The following is a 12,163-nucleotide window of genomic DNA, read 5'->3' on the forward strand; positions in this document are numbered from 1 at the left end:
ATAGTTGCGGTTACCTCAGCTAAACTGGGCCTCACCATCAGCAGAGAGAAGAGCAAGATGTTCAAGATCAACACGTCAAACCACACACGAATCACAGTCAAATACTAGTAAGAGGCACTGGAAGAGAGGAAAGCTTCACCTCATTCGGCAGCACCCAAGACAAACATGAAGGGACAGATGCAGACGTCAGAACAGGAATCTAGAAAAGCACGAGTAGCTTACCATGAGCTGTAGAACATCTTGGGATCCTTAGCGATAGGCATCAACACCAAGATCAGGCCCTTCAATACCATCGTGAAGCGAATACTACTACTCTATGGAACAGAGACCTTGAGAACCACCATCCACTGCTTGAGGAAAATCTTCATCACTACCTGCCTCAGGAAGATGTTTAAGATCCACTGGGTAGACGAGATCACAAAGGAAGACTTTTGGATACGAACAAAGCACCAGCCCGTTGAAGAAGACATCCGTTAGAGACATGGGCAATCCATAGGGCACACTCATCGCAAGCCTGCAATGAGAGGCAAATATCACATAACTCCCCCCCCCAAGGGACGAGGAAGAGAGGGTGGCATGAAACAACTGGCGTCGAGACCTTGATTCAGATGCCAAGCTGATGGGCAAGACGTGGGGATAGCTGGCGAGACGCGCCCAGAACCAAGACGCCTGGAAGAGGCTGGTCGGCGGCCTTTGTCCGAGGCGAATATGAAATTGACCACACATTAAAGGATTATAAAAGTACAAGTTACATTATGTTGAAGTATGCGATATGGTCTTTACACAAGAACCACATTGCTTCTTAGTAGGAACTACTCGGAGTTTAAGTCAATTTAAGTATGGCTCAATGTTCACAGGCAAATAATGGACGAAACTCCTCTTTTATGGTATTTTTCAGTTTAAAGGCCAGTCTCTTCATAGCGAAAATCCAGTTTAGGCGCACTGCACTACCTACTAGTAATCTGGGACGTAACTTTAAGCAAATGAATTAAGTCTGGTTTTCACAGTGCGAGTTTCATATTAATTCTTTTCCTGCATATCTTTACAAAATTGTATTGCGCGAACTTATAACACAGGAACTAGCCGTCCTCTTTGGTTTGTGATTCCCGTTTTGACAGAATAATGTTTAGTGTGAACTCACCCATGAGCTGTATGCGAGATAACGTCTCCTACATGTTATCTAGAATATGATGGTAAAGTACGTGGTTTTTAATCATTTTTTTTCGTTATCTACGAAACCAACGTGTTTATTTATATATGAATTGAATGAGCTTAAACTTCAGTATTATAAAAATTTGGAATATTCAATTGAAAGTAAGACTAACATTTATTTCATAAACTTATATAAGTTGATAATGATATACATATAAAACCCAAGTTTCTAAGTATTGCTTTAACCAGGGTGGGTAATACTGGGTTTGGGAAAATAGTCGGCTATAATGGGGAATAAAGGATTCTTTATGAAAAGAGTAGTGCTCACTGCATGATAAGTTTTTTTATTTAAACCATTATGTTGAGTACCTTTATAAACACATTCTTATTTGTATTTCAGGGCTTTTTAATAAAATTGAAGTTGTAGTTTTAGTTGTACTGTTAAGTAAGTCCAGACGATGCTCCCCGCATTACTTTGCACCTGTGATGAAACTTATTTCCTATACATTAAGCTCACCTGAGAACAATGTGCTTAAGGTGAGATTATTACGCGGTGTGCGTGGACAACTTTAAGCGCGTTTTTACTAGTGTTCGAATCTTGGTCATGTGCGTCTAAACATCAGGTAACTAGATGAAATCTTAGAGAGAAAACCTTTTACAACCCTGGAAGCCACAAATATTACACAATCTGGATGAAACGTGGCTAGAGTTTATCTTGAATATTAAGGTTCATTTGTTTCATATCCATTAAAAACTAAGTCGTTGGGTCAAATATGAGAAAAACCACTACCACTCTAGAGGCCTCATTAGTGACTCAATCTTGATGAAACTTGGTCAGAATATTTGTCTGACATTTTTCTAGACTGAGTCAAATCTCAGAAAAAACATGTTAGCACTCTAGATGCCACATGAATGACTTAATCTTTGTGAAACCTGGACAGACTGTTTATCTTGGCAATATCTAAGCTGAATTTGAATTTGGGTCAAAGTCGTGGAAAATATGTCACCAAGTAAAATCTAATAGAAACTTAGAAACCTTTTAAGGTCACATTCACGACTAGATCTTGATGAATTTTCAAAAATGTTGTGTTGACGATATCTAGATTAATTTTGATTCTGGGTCACGTGCGCAAAACTAGGTCACCAGGTCAGATCTTAGAGAAACATTTTTTATCATGCTAGGGGCCACATATATGACTCAATCTCAGTCAGAATGTTCATCTTGACAGCAATAACGCTGGCTCAGCATCATGAACATTCTCAATTTCTCCCCTCAAATCAGAAGAGGTTCCAATCAGCTGTGAAATTAGAATGTCGGTCAGTACACGAACAATCTCTCTCAGCCATAAAAATACACATGTATGCTTATATTTGTCCTCAAACTCAGGGTTGGGTCACACACCCAAAACTAAAAAACAACAACTGTGAACACCAAATTGAGCATGATAATTTATTTTTGAAATTTACCATGCGTACACTTGTAAAGATTGTTTAATTAAGCTACTTAAATGCATCGAATATATTTTGAAGTGTGTTATGTTTTATCGTATAGAGACACAAGTAAACATGACGAAGATAGCAATAACATTGACCGTGATATCACTGATTACGGGTTCATCTGTGTTTGTGGTTGGTACATATTTCATGGACCCCTGTCCTGCGCCATGTCGCTGTTTGAAATTCGGAGGCCTACAATCTGTGTACTGTAACCAGACGGGTGTGCGCGCGGTACCCGAAGGGATTCCTGCCAACACCCAGCTGCTTGATCTGTCCTTTAACTCGATATCACATATCCGCGTGGGGGATCTTGCTTACCTCGGAAACCTTCAGCAGCTATACCTCTCACAGAATGAACTGACGGAGACCAGCTTAGACGAACGGGCCCTAGATCTACCAAGCTTGGTTACAATTGATTTGTCATCAAACAATTTTAAAACCATCCCCACGTTTTTACCTCGTGGTTTACAAACCCTTTGGTTTTTAAATAATCAAATTGAAGTTCTCCGAACTGGAGCCTTTGAACGATATTCCAGTATTCTGTATCTGGATGTCTCTAACAATGGGATGATGGCAATTCAACCAGAGGCTTTTGCTCCATTGACAAGTTTGCAAACGCTGTATATTTCTTTCAACAACCTCACAGACACAAGCTTCCCACCGAACCTGTTTGCGAAGAACACAAATCTGACACATTTGTCCTTACGATTCAACCAGTTGACCTCTCTTCTCCTTAACCTGCCCGTGTCGCTGGAGTATCTGGATTACGTAGGTAACGCCATCAGGACTCTGCCTGCGTACGGCTTCACGTCACTTCCTTCTTTGAAAGCGATGGAGTTTTGGCAAGGACAGGTTAGATTTGGGATTATCGGTAGTTAAGTATTTAATTAATCTCCCAGCGCGCAAAATATTAAAATACGAACATTTATAAAAAACTTTCAGCATATAACATATTATGTTTATTTTTTCTTTGGCAGATAACTTCCATAGAAGACTTCGCGTTTTATGGCCTGCCAAACGTGGAGATACTCGACTTCATGCAGTGCCAGATTTCATCTGCTTTAACAAAGAACACGTTTGCTGGACTCTCTGGTCTGACCACTATATATCTGGACATTAACCAAATCAGTCAGATTCAACCGGGAGCATTTCACCCGCTAACTTCTCTCACCAATCTGTGGATGTCCGGAAATAACCTGACGACACTTGAGCCGGAAGTTCTCGATGCCAAGGACGTTGCGAATCTGTCCACGCTGTACATCGACTTCAACCCATGGGAGTGCGACTGTCAGCTCCGCTGGCTTAGGGAGGGGATGGACAATGCCACCTACGTCATACAGGACCCGCATCTCATTAAGTGCGCCTCACCTCCAAAACTGGCTGGCAAATCATGGGATGAATTAAAACCAGGGGATTTTGTATGTTGAGAAAAAACACAGTGATTTGTATATTTAGAATAATTGTGACAACTGTATACGCACACATAATTCATGTAAACTTTAATGATTATCAATGAATATTTAACATAACGCGGAAATATTGGACTGCAGTGTCAACGCATTCCTACTCGAGAACAAACACACAACAGGAAATTATATTTAGTATCCAAATGCCATTCCGATTAAGACATTGTTTGTACTGAAACACAGAAAAATGTTCGATTGCAATTTTTTTAATTAAAACAAAAAGAAAATTTGTATTGTGCAAGAAAACTACTGTATTTGATTGTATATATGTGTCTTTTTTGCACCAATTGAATCCTAAATAGTAACTAACTTACATCGTATTACATTTTTAAATCTTTTCAATGGGTATAAACCTTAACCAGAGCCGCGTGTTTTCGTAATATGTAATTGCTGGTACATTGACATGTAAGTGTGCTATACTGTCGTTTATGCGTGTGTGTGCTTGTCGTAGGTCTGCGCTCTCGACGGAGTCTTCTGGTTGCGAGTTGGTTTCAACTCTTGAGACTTAATACCAAATGACCGTGCAAAAAAGTTGCGCGTATTAACCTAACACTTCCTAACAGAAAGAAAGCATGATAGGTCGCAGTTGCGTTGGTGAGATTGTGTCCGCCTAGCAACCGGGAGATAATTGGCTCGACCACCGTTGTTCTTAAGATCTTCTCCAAAGAAACCAAGTACTGGTTTTATCCAAGATATTGACACGAGGGTGTTTAAATAATCTTCGGGCTTTCGGTGTAATCGACCTAAAATAAATAGGTTTAAATTAACTAATAGACATACATTTATATTAACAATTCTCTGTTCGAAAACTCATCCGCAAAGCCAGCAGCGAGTTCGAACATGGGCTCTGCTTCTCTTTAATCAAAGCTCTATAAAATACACGTATAAAAATAAATACACGAAATAATTCTTAACATGTTATTTGTATTAATCAATCTCAACTTCTAACAGTAATTTAACAACAAAAAATGTCGCCTGGAAATAATTCATTAAGTAATTTGTTTATCCGACATAAGCGAAGCGGGATCGGTTACACGAGCGGTCATTTTAACAGGTATGCGCTTGTAGCTAACCACGTGATCCCGCCGCGAGATGTTTACGGGAAAGTGCGTGGTTTCCCATCCTGGTATTATACGTCTTTGCTTTAATCATCTGTCGTAAAACAAGATAAGTTTGATAAGTAGTCTTTCAAAGTACAAAATATGTATCCGCCATCTTTAAAAAACTTTTTTAAATTGTAACTTACATTTTTTTTTAGGAAGATAGTAATTATCATAACCACAAGATCATGTTCAATTAGCCATATGCGACGGAAATTATACCGACAAACACCCGTTAGTCCAATAAAGCAATTGGTATGGTCCCATGTATGTTGACAAGCGAAACCTTATTACCAGATGTTCATGCATTTTTGGTAGATATATATAGCCAGCTAAAATGCGTGTATTCTTTTAAGTTCGGATGCATTGAAGAGTTCGGATGCATTGAAGAGTTCGGATGTATTTAAGAGTTCGGATGTATTTAAGAGTTCGGATGTATTGAAGAGTTCGGATGCATTGAAGAGTTCGGATGCATTGAAATGTTCGGCTGTATTGAAGAGTTCGGCTGTATTGAAGAGTTCGGATGTTTAATAGTTCGGATGTATTGAAAAGTTCGGATGTATTCACCTCATGAAACCCGATACCTTGAGGGTCGTGTAATACCATAGGGGACAGTGCTGTGCATTTTGGCATGAACTTACAAAGGGTAAGTAAATTGGAAAAATTAAAATTTTCAAAGTCCAATTTGAAACAACTGTGTATTAACATTGATAACAAAGGTATTGGACTACATGTAGAAAAAATCCTGACAAATTTTCTTAAAAAAATGAGCGAAATGTGGCTCCCTGAAGTAGAAGATCGGGCAAAACGGGCCATGTTCAGGCATTTAGGGGAGAAAAAACTGCTTTAATTTGCAAGCCACTACCATTATTAAAGGATTTATACAAACTTCACATGTCTGCCATAACCTCTCAGCAGGGTTTCTCCAGAAAACTATTTATTGTGGAGAAATTTGCGTTTTTAATGACCATGTTGGGAAATCATTGATACCATCTGGGGAAGACCAGGAAACCATATGTGGGCAGTGACTTTATAATTCTTTTTCGTGACAAAACACATAATTTTCAGCCATTTTAATGCAATTTGTTTGCTTTGTAGAGTCCTATAGTAAGTGTATGCGGGCACACATGCATACAAATGTACTTTTAATGCTTTTTAATACATTCAATGATATTATTTGGCTTTCATCCAACATCATTTCAGAAACGTGAATCCTTTGTCTTATATATAATGTGGTTATTCAATGCCCACTTTAAGATATGTAAAAAAGCTATCACAATGCTAGTGTTGCCCCCCCCCCCACACACATTATTATACCGCCACAAAGTCTGTTTGGGGGGCTATATAGCTATATAGGAATCAGTTTGTCCCGACCGTCCCCGTCCCAGTATGTTACGTCCGTCCCGATTTTTTGCCCGTTTGTCCGCCCGATTTATTTTCATGAAATAAATTTTGAACAAATGAACATACAACTGTTGTAGACGTATTTCATTGTTGTAAATATATTTAGTTCATAAATATATTTATTCTGAATGATATTGAAGTAAATTATTTTTTAAAGGAAACATTGCTCTTATTGTTCAATGGTTGGACAGAGTAGATTTTAACTTTAAACAGAATTAGTAGCGTTCTTTTGTAGTAGTTGATTAGTTTTCAGTATGTAGAGACTGGGTAGAAAGGTGAACTGTTTTTACTAACATTTTAATACGTTAATTGGCTTGTCAAGCATGAGTTTATTCACTCAACCACATCCGTGTGCATGAATGACTATTTCGAATGTCATTCTTTGCATATCATTCATGCTGTCAACCTGTATGTTTATGATATTAAATCATAAATATAATATATTTAGAAACCTAAACGTGTTGTTCGAAGAAAGAACACTAAACGCCCAAACGGCAACACGGGCGCCCAACAACGAGTCTTCGGCATCAACAGCGTTTGGAGCAGAAAAACGGTAGTAGCGCACACGTTACTACGACGAAAATCCCTGAACAGACAGGAGCCTCAGATCGGTAGCGAGGAGGGGGAGAGTCCAGGAATTTATCACAGCGATTCCTTGGAAACCGGTTTTTGATTTTTCCCGGGGAGTAGGAGTCCACATTTTTGCGCGGCATCGAGCTCGAGCACCGATGTGAGTACAACTACGTATTTCTTGTGCACAAAACTTTGACGTCAAAACCGTTAAAACGTACGTACAGGATTTCACGTTCTGCTACGCAAGGAAGGATTCACGTTCAATCAGGACGGAGAGTGATTGTAGTGTTTCATCTACAGAATACACTAGTTAGCACCATTAAAGGAACTCCATTTAAGGAACAAACACCATTGAAGGTTATACTGGTTTTATTTACATCCGTACTCGTCAAGCATACAAAACAGTCTGTCTCTCTGAACATGCTATCAAAGAGGCATTCATGCCGTAGGCGTGTCCTGCAAGTAGGCGTTGCCAGTGCAAGCTATACCACAATCCCTCCTTTTTTTCAAACCAAATAATGCATGATCAACAAATACATACTCTAAACATAAACCCATACGTTCACAAACAATTCATGATAACAAATTACACCATGCATTTATGAAACAATCTAAACTAAATTTAATCAAAACAAAAACATCACAAATGAAAACATTTTATCAATGAAAATAAAATAGCACGCCGCTTGTACTAGCAATGTTCTCACACAATTCCCTTTTATCGTTAACTTGAAAGTAATGAGCGACCACACTGGCTGTTAATCAATTTCCGTTTATAAGCCATTTTACACTCGGAGCATGATACACATGTCAGTTTAATAGAAATTTACTAGCATCCGCGGGATAAGCGCCACGTGTGTTGTCTCGAATGAACACCAGTAAATTACATGCCTATTTAGCGGTGCATTTACACCAGTTTGAAATCATTAAATTTCTCGGGCATTTTCCGAACCCTTATCGGTCTGTCTTTACCCGCAGATGATACATTAATTTGACAATGTTCACTTTTAGAATTGTTTACATTTGAGTCTGTCTGAGGATTTTGTTCATTCATTTTTTTCATATGCGTTACATTTCGCCGATACTCGGTACCATCATCGGCACGTACAACCACGCTATTCCCGTTCTTATCTATAACCGTGTACTTATCGGAACTGAACGGAGTGTCGAGTTTATTGTTTCTATTTTGCTTCAAAAGAACCTTGTCGCCTGGTACAATTTCGCTCTCTTTTGCATTTCGTTTCGCGTCGGAGTATACTTTCCCTTTCCCCTTTTTCTCGGAATCACGATCACGTATTTCGCTATCTTCCCGCCTATACGTATTAATTTCAGGAACACATGTTCTTATCTTACGACCGAACAGCATCTCAGCAGGTGACATACCCGTTACTGAATGGGGTGTGCTTCGATACATTATCAGGTAATCATCGAGGTCTAATCGCCAATTACGATTTTGACTTTGAGATATGCGTAATCGCTTTAGTATTGAACGGTTCTGACGTTCAACCTCCCCATTTGCTTGCGGCCACAAGGGAGTATTTCGCCTGTGTTCGATTCCTTGAAACTGCAAATAATTTTCGAAATACTCGCAAACAAAACTACTAGCATTGTCTGTACGTAGAGATAATGGCAAGCCATGCGTCAAAAACCATTTCCTTAATATTGACACTAGTTTTTCGCTAGTTATTACTTTGGTGACCTCAAGCTCTACATACCTACTGTAATAGTCGACACAAACAAAAATGTAATCACCTGATGGCAACGGACCTAATACGTCCGCGGCTAAATCTTGCCATGGGGCACTTGGTAGCTCGGTTCTCGTCATCGGTTCGGGATTTGTTGACTGGCTTACCAACTGACAGCCATAACACATTTTACAGTAATTTTCAATTTCCTTATCAATACCCGGCCACCAAACTTTGGTCCTCAAGTTGCTTTTCATCAACACGATTCCCGGATGACCTATGTGACCTAAGTCTAATACGCGTTTGCGTAATTCACGCGGGACAACGATTCGCGTACCCCTAAGTACTAAGTAACCAATTACACACAGTTCATCTTTGATATGTATGAACTGATTTTGCTCGTGTTTATCCCACGTCCCGTTCGTCACGCTTTCGCGTAATCTGCTTATCTCATCATCACGAAATGATACCTCTTCTATTTCTCGAGTGGTCATAGCACTGGGTGTTGCTTCGCGCGCAACAAATTTAATGTATTCGTGGTCATCTACACTATCTATTGTCCTAGAACTGTGCTTGAGCGGAAGTCGCGACAGTGCGTCTGCAATATTGTCTCGACCGTTCACATGTTTAACCGTAAATCGGTACGGTTGCAGCCTAAGAACCCATCGCTCAAGTCTAGCGCACGGTTTTGACCTTGGTCCGTAAATGTATTCAAGTGGCTTGTGGTCAGTAAGAAGCTCGAACTCGATACCATAAAGCCATGGATGAAAACGCTCTAATGCCCACACTACGCTTAAACCCTCTTTTTCAGTTTGTGAGTATCTCCTCTCAACATCAGTTAAGCTTCTACTGGCATAACTTATTACGCGGTTTTCCCCATTTTGAACCTGCACGAGCACAGCACCTAGTCCTACTGGACTCGCATCGACTATGACCTTTGTCGGCGCGGTTTTATCGTAATACCCCAATGTTTCGGCACATGCTAGCCTTCTTTTTAATTCTTTGAACGCGTCCTGTTGAGACCGACCCCATTTAAACACCGTTTTCTTTCTTAACAGATCATTTAACGGCGCGGAAATCGTAGACAAATTCGGTATGAATCTTGCGCAAAAATTCACTAAACCGAGGAAACTTCGAACCTCGCTCGCGTTTCGCGGCTCAGGCGCGTTTACTACAGCATCGACCTTGACCTGCGTTGCCCCTATCCCTCTCTCAGACAGCTCATGACCCATAAACACTAACTTATTCATGTAAAATTGACATTTTTCCTTGTTAAGTGTAAAACCTTTGTCTCTCAATACACGTAGCACATTATTTAAACATTTATCATGTTGTTCTTTCGTTGCAGCATGGACAATAATGTCATCGGCAATGCTGTTAACACCCTCACAGCCTTGCAATGTTTGTTGCAAAATCATCTGGTACATTTCTGGAGCACATGTTATTCCAAACATTAAACATTTATACCTGTTTAGTCCACTGTGTGTTGTAAACGTTGTGATTTCTCGCGATTCTGGGGACAGTTCAATTTGATGATACGCGTTTTTAATGTCCAGTTTGCTGAAATACTTGCTGTTATTCATTTCCTGCAACACTTCGTCCACTGTTGGTATCGGATACCTAGTCCTTTGTATGGCTCTGTTTGCCTGTCTCATGTCAACGCAAAGTCGAATGTCGCCATCATTCTTTGGTATTATGACGACAGGTGACACCCACTTCGACGGTCCACTTACGGGTTCAATGACATCTGAGTCGAGTAATTCTTTGATTTTAGCTTCCAACTTTTCTCGTAACTGATATGGCACGCGTCTGGTCGGTTGCACTACAGGTGTTACAGCCTGGTCAATGGGCACTTCAAGTTGATAACCTTTAAGTTTTCCAAGTCCCGTAAATAATTCGTTGTAATTATTAACAACATCCGATATTCCCGGGGTTTCCATTTGACGCACTATTTTAAGTACGCCAAGTCGCATAGCTGTATCACAGCTTAATAAGGACTGTCCAGATCCCTCAATGACAACAAATTCTGCGTCATCTACCGCTACACCCTTGTAAACAATCGTTGACCAAAATACACCAGCAGTCTTCAGTGGTTCCTTAGATCCATAGGCATACAGTTCTGTTTTCCTTGGCTCGTCCCTGCATTTTATGTCATTTCGTTTCAAGAACTCCCACGTTTTCCTATCCACAATGTTGCAGCTGGAACCGGAATCAATGATCGCCTTTATTTGTACACCACCAATTTCGACCATTATCGACGTTGCTGTCGGGTACTTATTTTGTACAGTAAACGTAAACTGTCTGTCATCAGTTGTGTCCACAACTTGACGCACAGTAAGCGGTTTCTTTTTCGACTTTTCACCCGATCGGCATTTAATCGCAAAATGTCCTATCTTGCCACACTTATTGCAGTGCTTTCCACGCGCTGGACACGTGCTGTCTTTTGCAATGTGACCACGTTTCCCACATTTAAAACATTGAACGTCATTTTGAATACGATTTTTCCGTGCAAACGTACCTTTTGTTGTTCGGCTTGTTGTTGTGTTTACCGACTGTGGGCTTTGCTCAATGCATTTTGCCTGATGTTCAGCATTTTCTAAAGTTCTCGCAATGGAACGCAATTCTGTCAGGGTTAAATCCCGTCCTTTTTGCAGAAGTTTCCGTCTTAATTCACTTGAAATGCACTTCTCAATCACCTGATCTCTAATTTGCTCATCTGTGTTCTCAAATGCACACGTCTCTGCTTTCTGTCGCAACCGTGTGATATATTGATCTACGGATTCTGTCGGCGACTGATCTAACTTCCGGAACATATGTCTTTCGTAAGGAACATTCGATTGTGGCGCGAAATGCTTGCTTAGCGCATCGACGGCTCTAGCATAAACGTTTGCTCCCTCTCCTTCCGGCAAAGTATAGAATACATCCTGCACTTCCATGCCAGCCATGTGAAGCAACAATGCATGTTTACGGTCATTGTCTTTAATTCCTTTCCCGACAACATACAGTTCAAACGCTCGAAACCAACGCTTCCACTTTGCCGCTAATCCCGACGGTTCACCATGCACATCGAATCGGGGCAAATAGTCGTTTTCTTTTTCCATCATTTAAGACAATTTAATTGAACGTTTAATATCCTCGTCGCCAACTGTAGTGTTTCATCTACAGAATACACTAGTTAGCACCATTAAAGGAACTCCATTTAAGGAACAAACACCATTGAAGGTTATACTGGTTTTATTTACATCCGTACTCGTCAAGCATACAAAACAGTCTGTCTCTCTGAACA

The 12,163-nt window shown here is 40.1% G+C and overlaps 1 protein-coding gene across 2 annotated transcripts; it reads left to right on the forward strand.

Moving 5' to 3' along the window:
• The first annotated feature begins 1,079 nt into the window (after nt 1–1,079).
• Nucleotides 1,080–4,478, forward strand: LOC127857815 (leucine-rich repeat and immunoglobulin-like domain-containing nogo receptor-interacting protein 4). Of its 2 annotated transcripts, none has more exons than XM_052394487.1 (3): nt 1,080–1,198; nt 2,705–3,501; nt 3,627–4,478. In XM_052394487.1, exons 2-3 carry the CDS (start codon nt 2,719–2,721, stop codon nt 4,074–4,076), a joined length of 1,233 nt encoding a protein of 410 aa, XP_052250447.1. In that variant the 5' UTR covers nt 1,080–1,198; nt 2,705–2,718; the 3' UTR covers nt 4,077–4,478. The 2 variants fall into 2 exon arrangements, with proteins under 2 accessions (XP_052250447.1, XP_052250445.1); XM_052394485.1 differs by having other exon boundaries at nt 1,154–1,314.
• Nucleotides 4,479–12,163: the final 7,685 nt, after the last annotated feature.

This window comes from Dreissena polymorpha, chromosome 14 (assembly GCF_020536995.1).
Source record: "Dreissena polymorpha isolate Duluth1 chromosome 14, UMN_Dpol_1.0, whole genome shotgun sequence".
In the NCBI taxonomy this organism is placed as follows: Eukaryota; Metazoa; Mollusca; class Bivalvia; order Myida; family Dreissenidae; genus Dreissena; species Dreissena polymorpha.